This window comes from Rhinolophus sinicus, chromosome 15 (assembly GCF_057876585.1).
Source record: "Rhinolophus sinicus isolate RSI-liver-muscle chromosome 15, RSI-T2T, whole genome shotgun sequence".
Taxonomy (NCBI): domain Eukaryota; kingdom Metazoa; phylum Chordata; class Mammalia; order Chiroptera; family Rhinolophidae; genus Rhinolophus; species Rhinolophus sinicus.
The window spans coordinates 84,700,872-84,723,686 of NC_142515.1; the positions used below are offsets into that span (position 1 = coordinate 84,700,872).

Below are 22,815 nucleotides of genomic sequence, written 5' to 3' on the forward strand. Positions count from 1 at the left end.
ATAATGGGTTGGGTCTAAAGAGGATATTGTGTTGTTAGGTAGTTCTTAGGCTTGTGGAAATGGATATTCAGATGGTCACAGTTGTTTCATTTCTGGCAAGTGTCCCAAAGAAGGCCTTTTTGTTGTGCAAATGCTGGGTGGTGGTGGAGGAGGCAGGGTGTGTGGGACAGCGATGTCCCTGCTGCTGAGGCAGCCCCTTTGGGGTGTCTCAGTGTGTTCGGACTGCATTAACAAGTGTCGTAGATTGGGAGGCTTAAACAACACACATCCACTTCTTACGGTTTTGGAGGCTGTAAGTCCACGATCAAGGTGCTAGCGGATTTGGTGTTTGCTGAGGGTGCCTCCTGGTTCATAGACAGCTGTCTTCTCGCTGTATTCTCAACATGGCAGCAGGGCTGAGGGAGCGCTCGGGGGTCATTTTTATAAGGGCACTGGTCCTATTCATGAGGGCTCCGCCCTCATCACCTCATCACCTCATCACCTCCCAGAGGCCCCACTTCCTAATACCATCATACTGGGGATTAGGGTTTAACATAGGAGCTTGAGCGGGGACACAAGCGTTTAGTCCATAAGGAGGAGATGCTGGGTGCAGCTGAGGAGTCAGGCAAGGCCCCACCGAGCGAGCGCCTGTGTGCACAGCAGCCAGCCACAGCCTCCCTCGGGGTTGGCTGGGGTAGCCCTGGGGCCAGAGACCCTCACTGCCACTTGTTGCTGCCCCACCCCACTTTGCATCACTCCAGACTTCGCACTATGGCTCCCCCAGCTGAGCTTTGCCTTCCTGTTCTTGTGATCTAGTACGTTCTTCCACCACATCTCCCATTCACAGGATACCTCCCTGGAGAGCCCTTCCCTTTCCTTACCCTGTTTGATTTCCCTTTGTGGCCCTTAGGTTGTATTCATTTGTGCATTGATTTGTCACCTGTCTGCCCCACTGGCCTGGGGGCTCCATGAGGGTAGGGGCTGCTCGTGGTGTGTCCCCGTGGCCTCAGCACTTGGTGCTTCAGAGCAGTGGGCCCTCCTCATTCAGTAAGCAAGTGAAGATAGGATTTGGAATGTTACTTTGCTCTTGCTGTGTAACAAATTGCCACAAATGTAGCAGCTTAACATCATACATTTGTTAGCACACAGCTCCTCAGGGTCTCACAGGGCCGAGGTCAGGTGTCAGCCGAAGCAGGCGTGTGTGGGTGGGGAAGAATCCGAATCCACTTCCTCACAGCGATGGGTCTGCAATCTCTCTTCCCACTGGATGTGGCCAGGGGCTGCTTCTGCTCCGAGAGGCCGAGCACGCTCCTTTATTCGTGGCCCTCAGTCTGGACAGTCCTTCTCACCGTGGGCATCACTCTGACTCACTCTGAAAACACTCTGCTTTCAAGGGCTCCTGTGGCCACGTTGGGAGCCTTGCGTCATCGCATCCACACGTTCCACCTATGCTCCCAGGGGAGGGGATCACACGTAGGGGAATGATCCCTGGGGTGTTTCCTAGACTTCCGCCCTCACCAAGTAGGGGCAGCTGGTGATGGATGGAATTGGGTCTTGAGACGTGGAGGGGAGAGTCTGCACTGTGGTGACAGTTGACTTATTGACTCTGTCTGTGGTCTCATGAAATATTTTTAAACACTCAGGGAGAAATACTCACTGGAACAAGACATTAGAGAAAAGGAAGAGGCCATCAGACAGAAAACGAACGAGGTGCAGGTAAGCACGGTATTCCTTCTGGTCAGGTCGACCTGTGTCAAATGCAGTGCAGGGAGTTTCCATCACAGACGACAGGATATCAGTGGTGGCAGGAGGGGGAACGGAAGGTCGCCCTGCACTCACTGGGAACCAGAGCTCAGTGGGGGCGTCCAGGTGAATTTTGTTATGTTCCCTATAATCATAGGCAGGGGCTTTTTTTTTCTTTATTGAGATACACGTATATGTAATGCGCATAATGTAATTTTACTCTTTTGGAGCATACAGTTCAGTGGTTTTTAGCATATTCAATATGGTGCTTAACCATCACTTCTATCTAGTTCCAGAACAATTCCATCACCCCCAAAACAAACCTCATAACGATTAGCAGTCACTCCCCATCCCCCTCCCTGCAACCCCTGGCAACCACGAATCTGCTTTCTGTCTCTGGGTTTGCCCATTCTAGACATTTCACACCAATGGGATCATAACACCATGTGGCTTTTTTTGTCTGGCTTCTTTCGCTCAGCATGATGTTTTCAAGGTATATTCATGTTGTAGCGTGTCAGGGTTATTCCTTTTTATGGCTGAGTAATATTCCATTGTGTGGCTGGGCCACGTTTCATTCATTCGTCAGTTGATGGATATTTGCGTTTTCCCACTTTTTGGTTATTGTGAATAAGCTGCTATAAACATTAATGTGCACATTTTTGTGTGGACGTAGGATTTCATTTCTCTTGGGTCTACACCTAAGAGTGAAATTACTGGGTCATATGATAACTCTATGTTTAACCTTTGGAAGGACCGCCAGACTGTTTTCCAAAGTGGCTGTACCACTTCACATTCCCACCAGGAATGCATAAGGATTCCAGTTTCTCCACGTCCTCGCCAATGCTTATTTCCCATTTTTATTATAGCGTTCCTGCTGGGTGTGGAGCAGTATTTCAGAGCCCCGAATACTTTCCCCACTGACAGCGAGCATCTTTTCCTGTGCTTATTGGCCACTTCTATGTCTTTTGAGAAAAGTCAATTAAGATCCTTTGCCCATTTTTTTAGTTGGGTATTTGTCTTTTTATAGCTAAGCTGTAAGAGTTCTTCATGTTTTTCAGATAAAAGTCCTTTATAAGACATATGATTTGCAAATATTGTGTTCCATCTATGGGTTGTCTATTCACTTTCTTGATGGTGTCCTTTGAAACCCAAAAGTTTTAAATTTTGCTGAAGCCCAATTCATTGATTCCTTTTTTTTCGTTCTTTCTTTTGGTGTCATATCTAAGAAGCCATTGCCAAGTCCAAGGTCACTAAGATTTATTCCGTGTTTTCTTCTAAGAATTTTATAGTTTTAGCTCTTAGAGTGATGTCTTTGATTTATTTTGAGTTAATTTTTGTATATGATGTGAGGTAAGGGTCCAATTTCACTCTTTTGCATGTGGAGATCTAGTTGTCTCAGCACCGTGAGTTGAAGAAATTATTCTTTCCCCTGCTGAATGGTCTGGGCAGTATTGTCAAAAATTCAGTTGGCCGTAGATGTGTGGGTTTATTTCTGTGCTCTCAGTTCTATCCCACTGACCTGTATGTCTCTCCTTATTCCAGTACCACACTGTCTTGGTGACTGTAGCTTCGTAGTAAGTTTTGAAATCTAAGAGTCTGTCAACTTTGTTCTTCTTTTTCAAGACGGTGTTGGCTAGTCTGGATCCCTTGCATTTCCTTATGAATTTTGGAATCTGCTTGTCAGTGTCTACTCAGAAGCCAGCTGGGGTTCTGGCGTGGATTGCATTGAGTCTGTGGGTCGTTTGGGTTATTTCTGTCTTCTCTTTGCTCAGACACTCTGACCCCAGCACCCTTCCTAACCACCAGCTGGTGGGTCTTCGTCCCCGCAGGGCTCTTCAATGGCTCCTTCTCCATTACAGGATGAGGGCAATTCCTGATGGCCTAGGCTGCCGGCCACCTGTTCCCCTAGGCTGCCACACCGGGCCTGACCTTCTTCCTCCTTCGTTTCTCCCTCCCCCATCACCTGTCCTTTCCTCAGATGTGGGAAATACATATCTAGACTGTCCTCCACCAACTCCCTTTCAGACATTCTGTGTTATGTCCCAAACTTGTGAGGCTCGAGAGCTATTCCTCGAATTGAAGGTCAGTGTCAGGGAGAGTGGGGAGCAGAGAATCTAGCTCCCCCAAATAACTCAGAGGTGTGTTTTGGCTTTCAAGAGAAGAAAGAGACGTGAGGTGGTTGTCCTCAAAGCAGGGAGAGGGAGACCCTGCACCTCCTTCAGGTTTTCACCTGAAAAAGGCCCCAGCCACCTGCTGCCCAGGCAAGCCCTGGGGATGGGCCTCACCACCCCGTCCTCCCCGTGCCCCACAGGAACCCTCATGTCCATCTCTTCCTTTGATTCCACAGCCACCACTTGGCCCAGATCACTGTCACCTCTCCCTGAGCCCAGCCTGACCCCCTCCCCACCTGGCTCCCTCTGTCAGCCCCTTAGGCCACGCTCTCCTCTGCCATTCTATTCCAGCTTTAGTTATCTTACAGACAGATAAGACATTCCACAAGACATTTGCCTGGTTGAAAATCAAAGACGAGAAGCCTCCTGCCCTCCCCTTAGTCCCCAGAGGCGCAGTCAGTTAGCTCCCAGGAGGCCTTCCAGAAAGGTCCTGTGCATGTTTAAGGAGAGACATCTATGTATATTCTCCCCTTCCTGTTTGCACAGATACCAGCGTGCAACACACATGTGCCACATGCATTGTTCATTTCACAATGGAACTCGGAGTTTGAGGTGGTTATCAAGTTCCATGGAAATTATCAGTTGGCCCGTGCCTGGTGGAATTTGCATTGTTGACAGTTTTGCTGTCACAGATGTTGCATGTTTTCCCACGCTTCATACACATCTGTGATGCTTTTCCTAGAAGTGTTGTAGTGAGGGCCAAGGATTCCTGCACTGGCCAGCTCTGTAGATACAGCCGACTTGGAAGGGCTTTAGCAATGGAGAAGCAGCAGGTCCCACTCCCACACTTGAACGACCTGCAGGGGCCTCCTGCTGCAGCATCGCGTGCAGCCTCTGCCTCCCTCACCCTGCTGCCCTTTGCTCCCGCTGGAGCAGAGCACCCCTTTGCCCCTCTCCGGGGCCCCCTCCACCAGGCCTCTCTGGTGGGTCTTTGGATTTGCTTGAGACTGGCAAACACAGGCACGTCGGAGGTAACAGCCGCGTCCCTGCTGCTTTTTCCTGCTGCTGCCAGCTTGCCCTTCGGGCCCGCCCTAAGTGGCATTTCCGTGGCCTTCTCTACCTGTGCAGCGGCGGTCCGGGTCTCTCCGTGCCCCCGTGACTCTCACAGTGCTCATGCTGTCTCTTTTGCTTTCATCACAGCTCCTCTGTGCTCAGGTGACGCCTCTACCCCACCCCCTGCCCCGGCCGCAGGTCACTGGAGAGCTGTTCTTACCCAGCCCCGCTACTAGCACCTGGCCTCTTTTAGGCCATCAGTAAATACCTGCTGAGGGACTCAAGGAGAGACCGAGCCTGGCCACCCAGCTGAGATGCACATATTTACAGTGGGTGTGTGCAGGGCGCCACCCCGAGTGTGGACGTCCAGGGGGCTCTAGCTCACGCTGTGACCGTTGCCTCAGCTTGGCCTGCGTTCACCAGTCTCAAGGAAATCCACACAACTCTCCTTCCCTAGGAATTACAAAATGACTTAGACCGGGAAACAAGCAGTTTACAAGAGCTGGAAGCTCAGAAACAGGACGCCCAGGACCGCCTGGACGAAATGGATCAGCAGAAGGCCAAGCTCAGAGACATGCTGAGCGACGTGAGGCAGAAGTGCCAGGATGAGACTCAGATGGTGAGTCCCGTCCATGCCCAGCATGGGGAGGGCGCTTCCCAAGGGCTCCTGGGAGCTCATGGTGACCTGGAAGCACACTATGGAGACATCCTACTGGTTTAAGAGAGTAGTTGGACATACCATTTAGAAAACCATCCACATATTTGGGCCCTGACCTCAGTCTTAGCCGCCAAGTGGCAGCAGTGAATGGCCTCGATCCCCACAAACCTGTGTGTGTGGACACCCCACCATGGCCCGTGGCCCCCAGCCCGGGGGTCCCAGCGTGCTTGTCTCCCTCCTCTGCTGTCTTCAGTGCTCGTTACAAACCACGGAGGCTGTAGCCTCAGCAGACTGTAAGACCCTCTGAGACCTGGAATGGGGTGTTTAGCCCCTCGGGACAGACAGATTGCCTGTGCTTGTCCCAGTTGCATTTCCTCCTTATCCCAAAGCAACTTCCTGCCAGTCACATGGGGCGAGCATGTCTGCCTTGTTGTTTCTGTCTTTGTTTTGGGTGTGGAGAAAGGGCCTGTGAGGAAGCCAGGTGTCTAGCCTCCCTTGGGGTAGCTCCACCCAGGGCTGAGGACTGAGAATTCTCTCCCAGAGCCACATTTCATCTTGTTTCAGATTTCCTCATTGAAGACGCAGATCCAGTCTCAGGAATCTGACCTGAAGTCCCAGGAGGATGACCTGAACCGGGCCAAATCGGAGCTGAACCGGCTGCAGCAGGAAGAGACCCAGCTGGAGCAGAGCATTCAGGCCGGGAAGGTTCAGCTGGAAACCATCATCAAGTCCCTGAAGTCCACGCAAGACGAAATCAACCAGGTATCTCCCTGGGGAGGGGGGTTCTGCCAAGGCCAGCTGTGGCCTGACGTCTTCTGGGGGCTTCTGCCAAGCAGAGTAGATGCCATGAGCTGTCATGTCATGTCATGTCGGTGTATGTGACTGGCAGGGCCAACTGCCTGTGCTGAGGCCCCGTGTGTCCTCACTTGCATTATGTTCTCTTGGAAACAGGCCTGGAGGTTAAACGGTGAGAACCCCAAGCATATGTCCCAGCACCACGTTGACTTGGGCCTCACGTCTTTCCCCTTCCCCGCCTGAGCACACCTCCTTTTCGGGGAGTGGGCAGGGGCTGGGTGGGGACATCGAATTAACAGCCTGGTCCTCGCCCCAGCGGAAGAGTCAGGGTCAGAGACATGGTCCAGCGCCTCCGTCCCAGCGCAATTGGAAGACCGTCACATCAAGGAAGCTGCACCCTGGAATGAGCGTCACCAGATTTGGGGCCCTCATCCACCCCCTCCCGGTCCTGCTCCGGTGCAAACGCCACGTGGCCTGCAGTGCTGCTCGCCAGCAGAGGGAGGGCTCTTTTCCTGCTCCCCTGTATGTGACGGCTGTAGGATTCTCTGCTGGTCCTTGGGTCTCCCACCTACAGAGTGGGGGTGACATATGCCCTCGGCAATACCAGAATGGCTATTCGTGCTTCCTTTCTTGACTAAAGAGACCTCTTTGCTCTTTTTTGCCAGTTTATGGACAAAAGTTAATCACAAACACATATTAGGGATTTAACACCCAAATTATGCTTGTTAATTAATATCAATAGGATTATCTTAATCAAATTCTACCTGCCCCCCAGCCCTTAGAATTTGTAAAATCTAGATAGGAGCCAACATGTGAGTGTATGTAGTAATAGTAACAATGATGATAATAACAGTAGCTGCTGCCCACCCTGCCAGACCCTGGGTGTCTTACCCATCATTTCCAATGGTCCACTTTGGAGAGGAGGAAACAGAGAGGTTAGGTCACCAGCCTGAGATCACACAGTGTGTATGAGACATTTAAGGTACACACTTGGGTCTGTGTGACTTGATAGATTGTCTTCCTTTCCCGGGCCTCATGTGCCTTCTCCAGGACAAGGAGGAGCAAATGGGGTAATAAACATCCCATAAAAGAGAGTGACTGTCTCATATCACTTTGAACAGCTTGTAAATCTGGGTTTTGTCCAATTTCAGTTCGTTCAGAATCAACAAATGTTTGTTTGAACAGGCGCCTCCCTCAGGGGCTGGGGATACAAAGAGGCCTCCTGGGGCTGTGAGAAGGGCATTGTCTTGGTTTATGAGCTGTCTCACTTCTTGTAAATGTGGCAACTGGGGTCATCTACTTCTTAGATGGCTAATTCAGTTACCCACGTGAATTGCTCGGGGTTGGATGGTCAGAGAAAAGAAGGTCTCACCTGCGACTTCCCTGCTGAACTCCACTTGATGCTGGTGATGTCTTTGTTGTGCAGGCAAGAAGCAAGCTCGCCCAGCTGCACGAGAGCCAGCAGGAAGCCCACAGGAGCCTGGAACAGTACGACGAGGTGCTCGATGGGGCCCACGGCGCCAGCCTGACCAACTTAGCCGACCTGAGCGAGGGCGTCTCCCTGACAGAGAGGGGCGGTTTTGGAGCCATGGTAAAGGTTGAATAAATGTATTCCAGTCCTGGGATTAGGGCCCACGTTGGGATCTGAGAATGCCCTGCCCACTTGGTCCAGCACTTGCCAGCCTTGTTCTATCCAAGTGCAGGGTGCTTCTCGTTTTCACTGCTGTTTTGAGAGTCCCCACCAGCCCTGCAGCCCTGAGTACGTGGCCACGCTCCATCCTGGCATCTGGGACAAAGCCTGGGATAGGCCTGCTTCCTTTGTAAAACCACTTTTTAAAGACTTCCATCTCTGTGGGCCAACCACCCAAATGTGGATGGCTTCCCAAACCTAACCAGACTTGGATCGATCTCACATGTTGTGCAACCCACATCCCACTATTGGGGGAAGGGATGTGTGTTGTGTGTGTGTGTCTGTTTCCACAAGGAGCACCTTGAAAATCAAATGTATTGATAAAGATCAAAAAAATGCCAGCCCTCCTGGGACATTGCTGTCTCACCTCTGAATTGGCCTGTGTCCTGACATTCTGGTTACATTTGAAACCTCAGCACTTTAGTTCAAACATCCTGACTCTCGGCCTCTCTGGTTGCTGTGGGCTCTCAGGGTGCTGGCATCCAGCAAGTGTTACTTTTTCCTCAGATTGTCATGTCCCCCTGTTCCCACCAGAGTCTGCCATTGTAGCCCTGAGACCTGGCACGTGCTGTTTCCAATTGAGTCTGGCCCAGGAGAGTGTCTCTGTGCTCTTGAGGGCGCCAGTGGGATGCGGTTGATCTCAATGGATGTGTTGTGCTTCGCTCCCAGAGCTTTGAGCAGCTCACCCTGCACTGCGCCTCTCTCTTCCAGGGCTCCCCCTCTGTTCCCGGCCCTGTTTGCTTCCTGGATTCCTTTCCTCTCTGTAATAATACAGCCTCTCTCTCTCTCTCTCTCTCACTTGCAAGACTAGCTCTTTATGTTCATTCCTTGACATGTTTCTTTTCTCAGTAGCCAAGTACTCAGTCCCAAGAGTTTATGGGGAAACTTAGCCTCCTTCCCCACATTGCTTAGAAGACACTGGTGATGTTCTCATGTGTCTCCTATCTCTGGCTGTCACTGCTTCCCTCTGCCATTTAGAGTCCACATTCTTGTGGACCTGTAAACAGGTGACACTTCTCTGTCCGCTCTTGGGCCCGTATCGGCTTGCCTATAGATTACGAACATCCATTCTTCATGAACTGCGTGGGGCAGAATTTCCCACTTGGCGTCTGGCTCCCTCGGTGTGTGTCTGTCCGCTTCGCAGCCCTGCTCTTACTTTCCCTCTTTGTCACTGGTCCCCTCGCATGGCTTTCAGCTTGTTTGGTTCTGTCCTAGTTCAGGGAACACCTCACTCTTAAATCCTTTGGCAGGTTTTGATAAGATTGGTTTCCTTGGATAAAAGTTGGCAATGACGTGGCAGTTTACAAGTGGCCAGTGATTTCTTCCCCTCCCCCCCAGATTTTTTTATCTTTTATTTTTGTTCGTCTTCTAAGCAGGGCCATGTTTACATGATAGTCGATTCATCTTGGAACATTGACGTCAGATGTTACATAGAAACTTGCAACCAGTGTCTGAAAGAAAAACTATATTTATCTTGTTGTACAAATACAGTTTTTAAAGCATTTTTTTTGGTTTGTTTCCATTTCTTAATGAACACTTTGAAGAGGGCTTTTTATTTACTCCTGAACATTTTAAGACTGCTCCAGAGGAGAGAGAGCTCTTAGTTCTCTTCAAAGGGGGGTGAAAGTGAGGGGTTTAGTTCCCTGAGAATAGTCTAACCAAAGAGGTGCAGCTACAGCTTTCTAAGCCTGGGCGCTTCTAGAGTTACTGAGTTAGTGTTACTCTCACTCCATGATACTTTCTCCAAAAGGCACAGGATTCTTAAGGCCATAGTTATGGCTTCTCTCATTAGATCAAGAGTATACTGGCCTCTTGCCCTTGTTGTCGGTACTCAGTCAGTCTCTAGTAGAAAGTAGGTAATAAGTCATCCGGACTTAAACCTTGCTGAGAACTCATCCTGAGAACCTGGGTTGTCTGTTGCATCCAGCCCCCAGCAGCCCGCGGGAGCCCGTGTTACTGAAGCTCCAGCGCTGATTATTAAATAAGAATTTTGTAAGCTGGTTGTTCAACCTGTAACTTGAAATCAGCCATGGTGTATTTACACCCCAGAAATTGGCAGACGCTGCCCATCAGGACTCTTTGAGAGAGCTGGTTCGCCAGCATCCCACTGCCCAGCCCCCTTTAAAAAGGAAGGAATGTCACAGAAATCCCTTGAATGCCCTTTCACAGTTGTCTGTTTCACAGTCTATTTCCTACGAAGTGCAGAACTTGAGACTGGTCACTGAACTCGTTGTCGAAGGTATTTTACCTCTGCCAAGGGATGTAACCCTCACCCCGTGCTGGTCTGCTGCACTTGCATCTCCCGAGTTGGCAGATGGCTCAATGCTCGTTGGTAGGTGGTCAGTGGATGGGGGAGGTTATGGTGTCTGATCTAGGGGGCGTGTAGTTTTCTGCTCTGAATCTGTGTGAAATGGAATCCAAACCCCCGGTGGTTCCCCTAACCACATGAATGTTGCTGGGGTCTTCTGAGGCTTCTCCTTTGAAGGGGAGGAAGCAATAGCTGCCTCAGGCACATCATTGCTCCTGAGAGAGAGATTGCAGACATGACTTTCATTTCAGGGGGCTCGCAGCTGGAGCCCCTAAAGTCAATCTCTCTCTGCCATTCTCCACTGGTATTTGGCAGCCTTCCAAGTAACGATGGAAAACATTTAAAAAACCAAATCCAAACAAAGAAACCCAACCAATTAGTAAATCAGTGCCAATTAAAAACGAACTAGAAGCTTCCGTTCTGAGGCCAAGCTGTCATTCTTAACTCCCTGCTTCATCCAGATCGTCATCCCTCTTGATCTTTCTGGAGCAGACACCTTGCCCCATCATGCAGTGTGAGAAGCTTATTTCCCCTTGGCCCCCAGGCTTCCTTAGATTAGGACCTCTCCATCATGTTTTCTGAGAGCCTCGTTAGGTGCTCCTTGGGTACCCATCTTGTGGTCATTGGCACCACGACGTCCGTACAGAACTGCGCTCTGCTGCCAGACGCGGTGCTTGCAGACCTCTGTACTTACTTGCCTAAGAATCTGGCGTGGTTTCCCCACCTTGGGAAGCCCTATGGCTGGAGGCTCCAGATAACCTTTCCCAGGTAAGAAAAATCACTCTCTATTCATCAGAGACCAGGGGTGTGGGTTTGCTCTTCCAAAGTCCGTGGCTTCCTGTTAGCCCGGTGCCTCTGAAAACCCATCCTGCCCCCCACCTTCTCGCCCCCCGCCCTGCCGCTGCAGGTAGACTGGCCCACATGGTGGGAGCCTTATCAGGAATCTTCCTTTGGTACCTTTGATGTCATTCCCCTGTTAACACTGTCTGTTTTTTGACAGAAGCCCCAGCTCTTTTATTTGCTTTTGGTCAGTAGGAATAATGGATTCGTGTGCCAGCCACACAGATGCCCACACATTCACCAGAGTCAGGGAGCACACTGTGCTTTTTACTATCACAGTGAAACCTTCATGTTTTCACTGAGGATGTGTCTCTATTAACCAAAATACACGCAGTATTGCTAAACCAAGTGCATTGTTCCCGCGTATATTGTTCCGCCCCTTTTCAGGCCATTTTCCACTATAAAAATGTGCTCTTCAAAAGCAGATCTTTTTCTTTTGATTTAAATATGCTTGTTTGTTTCTAGAAATAAGTACTTTTTAAAAAAAATGCAAAGTATTGTATGCTCTAGTAATTCTAACTGCATAAGCACTCACTTCCTCCCAGGATGTAAATAGCCAGCGTGCTCCCTGGTGTGGAAACAGCATTTTCTAAAATGCCCACACACTCTCTGAGAAAAGATGACCAAGGGAGGTCACACCTTTGAAGAGGCCCATGCTGCAGTTGGGTGGCTCGTTACATTTTCTTCTTGACATTTCCAAAAATATGACTTTTTTCCAGACTGAATGATTTTAAAAAATTTCTAATTGTGGTCAGATATGCATAACATAACATTTACCATCTTAACCACTTTAAGGGTTCAGTGACATTAAGTACATTCAGGTTGTGCAGCCATCACCACCATCCATCTCCAGAACTTTTCATCTTCTCAAACTGAAACTCTGTCCCCATTAAACATTAACTCCCTCAGGCCCTGGCACCCACCATCTACTTTCTGTCTCTATGAATCTGATCCTCTAGGGACCTCATGTAAGTGGAATCACACAGTATTTGTTCTTTTGTGTCTGGCTTATTTCACTCAGTATAATATCCTTACGGTTCATCCACGTTGTAGCAGGTGTCAGAATTTCCTTCCTTTTTAAGGCTGAATGATATTCTATAGCATGTATATACCATGTTTCCCTGAAAATAAGACCTAGCCGGACAGTCAGCTCTAGTGTGTCTTTTGGAACAAAAATTAATATAAGACCCGGTCTATTTTACTGTAATATAAGACCAGGTCTTATAATATAATGTAATATAACATAATATAGTATAGTATAGTATAATATAATATAATATGATATAATATAGTATAATAATATAGTACCGGGTCTTATATTAATTTTTGCTCCAAATGACGCATTAGAGCTGATTGTCCGGCTAGGTCTTATTTTCGGGGAAACATGGTACCACGTTTTGTTTTTCCATTCATTTGTCAATGGATGCTTGGGTTGCTTCCACTCAGTGATTTTTAAATAAACTTTTTATTTTAGAAGTGTTATAGTTGGTCCGAAGGGTGTGGGTTATTGTTAAGGAAAAAAAAAAAAGAAGTGTTAGACTTAGAGAATAATTGCCAAGATGGTAAAGAGGGTTTCCATATACCTCACACCCAGCTTCCCCTGTTGTTAGCATACAGTACATTTATCACGACTAATGAATCACTGTCAACACAATATTAACTAAAGTCCATCTTCAATGATTTTTTCTAAAAGTCATTCTCATTAGGATCACACCACTTAAAGGGGAAATATACAAGTTAGGTATTGGAATTCTGTACTTTTCTTTAATTCTGAAATAACAAAATCCCTGTCCTGTCTCTTCACAAAATTTTAGGACGATCCTTTCAAAAATAAAGCCTTGTTATTTAGCAACAACACCCAAGAATTGCATCCGGATCCTTTCCAGGCAGAAGATCCCTTCAAATCCGACCCATTTAAAGGAGCCGATCCCTTCAAAGGTATCTCACTTGGCATCCACTCTCTCACTGAAAGGCTGTGTAATTTGTGCCATTTAGGGTTATCTGGAATAATTGGGAGATACTACCCTCTGAAATGGAAGAGGAAAGGAATTCTTTGAGCCTCATGGGCCTCTTGAGTTGTCACCTCACCCAGTTAAGTAAAGAGCCGAGGCGCTGGGCTGAGGTGGGAAGAGCTCACGGCCTGGCCCTGAGACTGCACACTTGAGTTCCCTCCCACCAGTGGGGTGGCAGATTCTTCCTCGCACCCCTCGCAGGATTGGTAAGACAATCAGATGTAGTAATGATTATGAAACTGCCTAATGAATGACAGAGCCCCACGTAAATCTAAGGTCTTAACTGGCAAGTTTACCCAGAGCCACATGTGAATCAAGAATAAGAATTTCTAGAAACAAGATTTCCTAAGTTTCTCCATGTTTTTCAGAGCAAAACATTATTTCCAGGAAGGCTATCTGTATGTTTCTGAGAAAAATGCCAAGGCAGGGTGCGGCAACGGGAGCCTTTCCAGTTTCAGATTTGGAGTGAAGGACCTTAGGTCCAGGGTGCACCAGGCAGCTGCTGAGGCTCAGATGTACCGAGCTCATCCTGGCTCCAGGTTTGGCACTGTGGCTGAGGACTGGGCAGCCCCCGGCCCGTGTGCTTGTAGCTGAGGGACATGAGAGGGAGGTGAGATACAGGAGTGACATGTGCCATAGAAAGAGAAGAATGAATTCCTGGCTCATTGTACATTTGCTGCAACTCTGGCCCGTGTTGAGCAGCCAACAATACCTTTCATTTCATCTGAAACGTCCTCGCCACGGAAAACCTCAGCCAGTGGCCTCCCCTGTTCTCCCGCTTCGACATGCCAGGGTCATTTCTACTGTAGAGCTAAGTGTTCCTCTCTCTTCTAATCTAGGTGACCCATTCCAGAACGACCCCTTTGCAGAACAACAGACAGCTTCCACAGGTAAAAACAAAAGCCTTTATTAAAAGACACGTTTCGTGGATTGGTCTTCATATAGTCCTGTTCCTCGTTCGAGTCGAGGGTACTGGAAGCACCTTTCAGCCTCCTCTGCCAGGCCCCCCCCTCCCCCACCTGGCAGCAGGGCGGTTCATTTCTGAAGGAGTCTGGCAGCGATGCTGTCCCCCACCTCACAGTCTGGTGCCTAGAAAAGGAGCTCCTAGTAGCCCGGCGATTGGACACGCCCACAGCAACTCGGTCACTTGTGCCTGCTTGTATCACCTGTGGCAGCTTCCAGGGGTCCTGTGTAGTGCTTGCTGTCCACACATCCCAGGGGTGGCGGCAGTGTGTATTGGGGACGACGGCCATCTACATTGCACGAAAGCCTAGTGTCCTGTTCCCTCCTGGTGAAGGTGGCTTCCCGCCTTCTCCAGCCACCCACATCCCACATTTGAGGGGAATGAACACACCGTGGGCGTGGTGTTGGGCTCACTCTGCCTGTTTATTTATCTATTTATTTATTTATTTTTTTTACTGGGGTGAAATTCATATAACACATAATTAACAGTTTTGAAGTGAACAATTCACTGGCATTTAGTACATTCCCAACATTCTGCAACTACCACCTGTTTTCCTAGTTCTGGAAGATTTCTCTCACCCCAAAGGAGACCCATCCATATTAGCAATCACTGCCCATCTCTCTCCCCCAGGCCCCAGCGACCAATAATCTGCTTTTCCGTTTCTACGGATTTGCCAATGTTGTTTATTATTTTTAAAATCAGCATTATTGAGAGGTATAATTTACACACAACAAAATTCACAGTTTTAAGTATATAGTGAGATGAGTTTTGACAAATGTGTACAGTCACATGGGATAGAGAACATTTCCATCATCCTAAAAGGTTCCCCTGTGCCACCTACCTGCAAGTCCCCAGGGCCCTGGCAACCACTGACGTACTTACTCTCTGTCACTATGGGTTTACCTTTCCTAGAATTTCATATAAATGGCATCAGTTACGTATTCTTTCATATTTTGGTTCTTTCATTAAACATAATGTTCATTCATGGGGCAGTCTTTTCCTCACTTTCCAAAACACTTTCTAGATCCCTTCGGAGGAGATCCTTTCAAAGAAAGCGACCCGTTTCGTGGCTCTGCCCCTGACGACTTCTTCAAGAAACAGACGAAGAATGACCCATTTACCTCAGACCCATTCACGAAAAACCCTTCCTTACCTTCAAAGGTGAGTGACGCGGGAAGGTGACGGTGCTACATGTGTGAGCACGGCCTGTGTGAAGGCAGCTTGTCCTTACCCTCTGAGTGGCCGAGTCAGGACTCCGCCGTTCACACTGTGCTTGCTAAGCCTGACCATGTGGGCTGTGCGAGGCCAGGCGATTCTCTAGCAGCTTCTGGGTCATGGGCCAAGCGAGTCTCATTACTGGATGGCAGGACGACTGTACTGCGGGTCCCTGCTGGGCTTGTCCCGTGAAGCAGGGTGTCACATCCAGTGGTCCAGTGAGCCCAAGTCGGGGGGCTGTGACCTAAATAGTTCTCATTCCTCTGTCCCTTGCTGTGCTCCTTTACTTCAGCACAGGCCTGTCTGGTGTGTTCTCTGCTCTGTCGCCTGCTTTCCCTGACGCTCTGTCTCCTGATGAAACAAAACAAAGCACCACACGCTCCCACACACTGCCCCAGCCTCCACACGACATCTGTGCTGTCTACCTGACGCACAGCATGGATGGTGACATTGGAGTCACACTGCCTCAGTGGGTCCCCATCACTGCAGGAGGAAGTCCAGGCGTGCAGCGTAGCCGCACTTAGTGTGCAAGGCAATTGTGTGCCCCACACTCCGCATCTGTCAAACCAGGTGTTGTGCACGTTAGCTCCAGTAGACTGGGTTACATTGGTGTCGACTAGGATTTAAAAAGCAAAAGTGTCTTTTTGTGACTGAATAGAGAATTTGTGTGACTATGTGAGAGTGGTTTGTAGCCGCCTCCTTTGGTGTTCTAGGCTGCATCTCTGTCCCCACCTTATGCTTCGCTGGTTTTCCTCTTCTCTATGGCTCTGTCCGTCTGCAGCACCGGCCCAGAGCTCCTCAACGGCAGGGGTTCATTTGTAACGTTTCTGTCTATAAGACCTGTTGTGGGATCCGCTTTCCATTCCTGGTATTGATGATCGATTCTCTCTCTATCAATTCTGTTATCTTCCATGAACCAACTTTTGGCTGTGTTAATTTTCTCTTCTGTTTGTTTTCTATTTCACTGATGTTTGCTCTTTATTATTTCCTTCCTCTACTTATTTTGGGTTATAGTACTTTGCTTTTCCATTTCTAATATCTTAAGATTCAACCTTCGGTAATTGATTTATACCTTCATTTCCCCCCCCCCTTTCTTCCTCCTCCCCCTCTCACTCTGGTTCAAGCCAGTTATTTCTCAGTCTAGTTGTATAGGACACAGCTCCCTGGCCCACGCTGGTGTTACGAGCCTAGTCGGTCGCCGGTCAGTAATTGGCTGCTCACAGCGGCTCACAGCGGCTGCCAGCCACTCATGGCAGCACACAGCAGTCTGCGGCAGCCCAGCTCCAGGGAGAGCTGTTGTTCACAATCTTAGCTGTAGAGGGCACAGCTCACTGGCCCGTGTGGGAATCGAACCAGTGACCTCAGTGTTAGGAGCACGGCGTTCCCACCATGTAAGCCACTGGGCCGGCCTAGACCTTTTATAATATGTGTTTAAAGCTACACATTTTTCTCTAAGCACTGCTTTAGCTGCATTCCACACATTTTGATATGTTGTACCCTCATTGTTTTTCAATTAGATAATTTCTAGTTTCCCTTGTGATTTCTCTGTTGAACCATATATTGTTTCATTTCCAGATATTTGCGTTTTTTCTCTAGGTATCTTATAATACTGATTTCTAATTAAAATCTGTTGTTATTAGAGAATATATTTTGTATGTTTTCAATCTCTTTAAATTTATTGAGACTTGTTTTATGGTCTGTGTGGTTAAACATAGCGCATACAATTGGGAAGAATGCCTGTCTGCAGTTATTAGGTGTCATGGTCTATAAATGCCAATTAGGTGAAAGTGGTTGATAGTATTGTTCAGGTCACCTATGTGTTTACTGTGTGTGTTTTTTCGGTCTTCCAGTTGCTGAAAGGGGGGTGTTAAAATCTGATTGTGGAATTGTTTCTATCCTTTGTATCCCCCTTAATTCTGTCAAGTTTTGCTTCATATATTTTGAAGCTGTTAGGTGCCTGCCTACACATGTATGGTTATTGGTATCTTTCTGATGCAGTGACCTTTTTATCATTATAAAGAGTTTCTTGTTTTCCTCTGGTGATATCTTTGTCTTGCAATCTATTTTATCATACATTTAAAGTAGCCATTTTATCTTCCTTTTGCTTACTGTTTGCATCAAATATATTTTTTCATCCATTTACTTTCAACGTATCTTGTATTTATATATGAAGGATGTGTTTTGTGTCGAGCATGTAGTCGGGGCTTACTTTTCTATCCAGTCTGGAAATCTCTGCCTTCTAACTGGGGTTTCTAGTCCATTAACATTTAATGTTATTATTGATATGGTTGGATTTAAGTCTAGTATTTTATTATTTGCTTGCTTTTTATCACCTGTGTGTTTTGTTCTTCTGTTCCCCATTTCCTGCCTTCTTTTGGATTATTTGAGTATTTTTCTAGAATTTCATTTTCATGTATATGTTGGCCTTTTAACTATACCTCTTCTCGTTATTTTTTAGAGGTTGCTTTAGGAATTACCATATATACTCTTAACTCTTCATAGGCTACTTGTAGTTAATGTTATATCACTTAATGTAAAATATAGAAAACTTGCAATCATATAGGTCCATTTATCCACTTTCCCACAACTAGCAGTGTCCCTTATGTTATAGCTGTCTTATGAATGTAAAACATCTAAATATATTATAAACCCCATAAGACAGTTTGCGTTAATCCATTGTATATATTTTAAAGAAATTTCAGAGGAAAAAGTGGCCTTTTATTTTTACCCATAGATTTACTGTTTCTAACACTCTTCGTTCATTTCTCAAGATCTGATTTTCTCTCCATTATCGTTTTCCCTCAGCCTGAAGAACTCACTTGGCACTTCTTATAATACTGATCTACTTTGTTGTCATTCTGGAAGAGTCTTTGTGCCTGAGCTAGTAGTATTTTCTTTCCTTTCAGCACTTTTAGGGTGTTGTTTCACTGCCTTCTGGCCTTCATTGTCCTTGATGGGTTGTCATCAGTCTTTCTGATAATTGTTCCCCCATCTGTAACATGTTGTTTTCTCTGGCTGCTTTAAAGAGTGTCTCTTTATCTTTTCTTTTGTGTAGTGTGGTTGTGAAGTGTCTGGATGTGGTTTTCTTGTATGTATGATATTTGGGGTTTTCTGAGGTTTAAATCTATAAATTATGTCTTTCATCAAATTTGGTAAGTTTACAGCCATTATTTCTTTGAATATTTTCTTTTTCTACCCTATTGTCTTTCTCTCTTCTCTTTTTGGGATTATGATTACACGTCCCCACAAGTCCTTGGAGCTCTGTTTTCACGCTTTTTTTCTCTTTTTTCTTCAGATTGGGTAATTTCTACTGATCTGTCTTCCCTTACCTTTTTCTCTATCATCTGTTGTTTAGCTAACCTAGTAAAGTTTTTATTCCAGATAAACTTTTTAGTTTTAGAATTTCCATTTGTTTCTTTTGGATAGTTTCTGTTTCTCTGCTGAGATCTCCTGTCTTTTCACCCAAGCATCTTTTCCTCACTGAGCACAGTTGTTGCTGCTTTAAAGTTGTCGTTCTCTGAGAATTATAACATCTGGGTCCTTTTGGGATTGGTTCCATTGATTGTCTTTTTCCTTGAAGATTGGCCACATTTTTCTGATTCTTTGTATGTTGAGTCAGTAGCCTGTGCATTATGAGTGCTCTGTTGTGGAGTCTGGATTCTGTTACATTCCTCCAAAGAGTGTGGGAGGTTTCGTTTCAGCAGGCCATTACCTTGGTGAGATTCACGCTGCAAAGTCTCCCTCTCTCGCCTGCAGTTTCATTACTGTGGCCTTAGCTGTAAGCTGCTCTCAGTCTGCAAGGGGTAAGTCTGAGACTTGGGCAGAGCTGATCATGGAATTTGGGGCTCTCATTCTCTTCCTCTCCTCTCTGTGCTCGCTTCGGCAGCACATATACTCTTCCTCTCCTCTCTGGATCCCTGTCTCTTTCCCATGGCTGTGGTTGTCTGAGACCTCCATCCTCTGTTCTTCAGGCCAGAAACATGGCATTTTTTATTGGAGTCCCTGTACCCTTAGACTGTGGCTTTCAAAGTGGAAAAATCAACCTTGTACAGTCAACCCTTGAACAACATGGGATTGAACTGCGTGGGTCCGCTTATTCCATTTATAAGTTGTTCAAGGGTCAACTGTAATTTTGATCTGGTTGGGAATCGGTGTATGTGGAGAGCTGACTATAGTCATATGTGAATTTTCAACTGCGCAGCGGGGTAGGGGGTGGTCAGCACCCCTAACACTTGTGTTGTTCAAAGGTCAACTGTAGTGTTTTTTCTGCCAAGTTTTAATTCTCCTCCAAAGCCTTCTTGCTTTGGTTCACTTCTGAGCCTTCAGGCAGTTGGTTGTTTTTGGATTTTGTCTAGAGTTTATCTATAGGAGGGGTCAGTCTATTGGGATTTTACTCTGCTGGGGTTTAGTTTTAGTCATTTGTCCTCCCCAAGGCCCAGCACCAGATACAGTGCACGTAGATGTCAAGAAAATTTGTGGTTGAATGAATGGACAGTGCAACAAATGAACTGCTTTTCACTCTTTCCTCTCTCCTTTCACTCAGCTCGACCCCTTTGAATCCAGTGACCCTTTCTCAACCTCCAGTGTCTCCTCAAAAGGATCAGGTGAGACTGATGGCTGTTCTCCTTCTGACTCTTCCTCAGGCAGTGGAGCCCACACAGTTAATGCTTTCATTTCCAAAACGGGTGTGTTCTCAGTGTTTATGTCATTAGTCAGTGGCACCCAGACCCTCCCCTGAAGCAGTTCGGCCAGAGCTCCTGCTAGCTACTCATCTTCCTAAGCAAGCTCTAGCATCTTTCTGGAAAGGAAGCTCAGCAGTAGGAATTAATTCAGTGATTAACCCCAGCATTATTAGGTACTCTTAACTCATTCCTCCATGTAAATCTTTGGTTCGTACCTTGGTTTTTTTTTTCCTAAAAGAATCCAAAGTTTTACCAAGGGTACTGGCTTGTATATCAAGGAAGGGGAGCGTTTGCAGACTCCCCGTTGCTTTTGGGAACAGGCCCTGCCTGGTCCTGTTGCCTTGCCGGGCATTTCGCTCATTGGTTATAGAGTTTGATATCATAGGTGGGCATGGGGGCGTTACTCGAGGCAAGTCACCTCACCAAAGAGAAAGCTCAGTAAAAGTCTCTACCTGCAGGTGACCACCCCACATCAATCGTGTGGATGGCGGGTCACTGTCGAATAGCCCCTCTCCTCCCTCTCACCTCCCTTCCTGACCCAGCGGGTCAGCAGCCATCACCCCGTCAAAGAAATGACCCCAGCAAAGAAACACAACTGCCTTGGATCTCCTGCTTCTAGGGCTGTTGAGTACTGAGAGGTGACACTTCCCCCTGACCCCAGGAGGTGTCCCAGGATACCCTGTAACTCTCCCTCTGTTGCTGCTGCTTGCAGGTCCCTTTGGAACCTTAGACCCCTTCGGAAGTGGGTCCTTCAGTAGTGCTGAGGGCTTTGCCGACTTCAGCCAGATGTCCAAGGTAAAGCCCCTCCCGTGGAGATCTGCGCCTCTGCCCGAGTCCGTGTGCCTCTTGTGGTCTTGTCGTGGCTGCCAGGCGTAGTTGTTAACGCCACATATATGTTTCCTCTGTACCTGTCAAACTCTGCAATGTACCCTCACACAAGGTTGTGAGGAAGCGAACAGGGTCTGGAAAGTGCCCATAGCTATGATCAGACCCATCTCCCTCCCTCCGAATGAAGCTTCCTGAGCCCCCAATCCCTCCCCATGCATAAGTGCCACGGGCTACCCGCCCTGCTCCTCCTGGCGTCTGATGTCAGATCTCAGGAGATAAAGTCATTGCTGTAGTGAACAAACCTGAGAAGGTGTTAGGCACAGAGGGCTTGGGAGGGAGGCAGGCAGCAGGGCCTGGTGTGCAGCCAGCTGAGGCGAGAACCGTGGGCCACAGGCTGGCAGGTGGAGGGTGTCTGGAGAAAGTACCCCAAGTGTCTGGAGCTGCCCTGGGACAGAACCCCGGAAGGATTTGGAAACAGGGCTCAATGAAGAAAGCTGCAGGTGAAAAGTAAACTGTTCAAGACAGACCACACTCACACTGGCTGGACATTGTATCTGTGTGGGTCTGGTTACGTTAACGGACTGTGAATATAGCCCCCGATGGTGTCAGACCGCTGTCGAGAGGGGCTCGGTGGGTACGGTGTGGTTAGAGCTGAATCTTTAATGTAGCGAGAAGTCAGTAGATCATGTCTGAAATGGACAGATTAAGAACTAACAGTAGAAGCCCATGATACTGAGGTAAATTCCAGAAGAAAGAAACTAAGAAATAAAAAACGTTGGCCTTGGCGAATGGGAAAGGTAATGGGCCGAGGGTCTTCTGTTCTTATAAACTTTAGGGTCCCTTGGTTTTAACTATGAGCATATGTTTCTTTGATAAGAATTAAGGAAAGCATCATTAGATGTGCCCCATCTTAGCCTTAAGGCCCCAGTTTCCGGCACCATGTGTTCTCCTCCTTGGCAGCCCCCCAGGCAGGTGAGGGGAGATCCCTCATAGATAAGGAGACTTGCGATGGCCACAAAGCAGTAGGACCCTGCTTTCTTTATTCGTTCTGCCATTGAACCACCGCCTGTGGGGGTGGCTACAGGTAGAATATAGCCCTCACCCCCTATCTTATATCCTAGTGGGTGAGGCTCACAGCCAGATGGTGCAGAAGGGGCTGGGGACGGGGGCCCCCGGAATATGTGAGAGCTGAGCACCTGCAGCAAGGAGCACCCTCCTCATCCCTGCCAGTGCCCCTGCCATGCCAGCTCCTCGGGGTGCCCTGCCTGCTTGCTCCATGCTCGCTCATCGCCAGGAGCACACAATTGTCTGGGCACCGAACGCTTGTGGTTAGCATGTGTGATTGTGGCACGTGGCTTCCGAGAAAGACTTGAAATTCTGTTTAGGTTTTCAAAGAAGCCCATGAGCATAACTGGCGAGGTAGCACATAGTTTCTGGGAGAGGCAGAGCATTTGTGTGCCCATTGGCCGCTGCAGGGAGGGGCCCAGCAGTGCTTCTGTGGCCTCGCTCCTGCCAGTATCAGGCAGGAAGCTGCAGGTGGAAAGAGCCTCCATCCCGCAGATGGAAACACCGTCACCCTGATGGTTGGGATCTTGTCTGGGATTGGCCAGAAAGCACCTGGGTATGAGATCGCCTGTCCCTTAGTGGCTCTGACACATGCCTGGGCTCCTTGAGTGGAGCTGTGTGTCCTCTGCTTCCATCCCTGCTTAGTGGGCGGAAAACCATCTCCTTAAATCATAAAACTTCTGCCACACGGTGGCAGCAATCCCCAAGGAAGGATTTACTTTGGATTCTCAAACTCTCAGTGTGTCCTCTCCTTGTAGGAGGTCAGAGTCAGAGGGAGTATGAGCTTGCAGTGGCCCATCTAGGACAAGGACGGGGGCATGAGCGAAGCCCCCCTTTCAAGAGGTGTCCAAGTAAAGACTGCGTGGGCTCTG

The 22,815-nt window shown here is 47.9% G+C and overlaps 1 protein-coding gene across 16 annotated transcripts in view; it reads left to right on the top strand.

Annotated features, from left to right (window-relative positions):
- Positions 1-22,815, top strand: part of EPS15L1 (epidermal growth factor receptor pathway substrate 15 like 1) — an 89,792-nt gene that overhangs the window by 42,778 nt on the left and 24,199 nt on the right. For 15 of the 16 annotated variants that reach the window (XM_019736823.3, XM_074337982.2, XM_019736828.3 and 12 more), the window contains exons 13-21: positions 1,623-1,695; positions 5,344-5,505; positions 6,109-6,306; positions 7,766-7,930; positions 12,992-13,115; positions 14,029-14,079; positions 15,178-15,314; positions 19,912-19,972; positions 20,763-20,845. In XM_019736823.3, coding sequence (XP_019592382.2) covers positions 1,623-1,695; positions 5,344-5,505; positions 6,109-6,306; positions 7,766-7,930; positions 12,992-13,115; positions 14,029-14,079; positions 15,178-15,314; positions 19,912-19,972; positions 20,763-20,845 — 1,054 coding nt within the window. The remainder of the gene's footprint in view (positions 1-1,622; positions 1,696-5,343; positions 5,506-6,108; positions 6,307-7,765; positions 7,931-12,991; positions 13,116-14,028; positions 14,080-15,177; positions 15,315-19,911; positions 19,973-20,762; positions 20,846-22,815) is intronic. The other variant, XM_074337978.2, reaches the window with a different exon arrangement.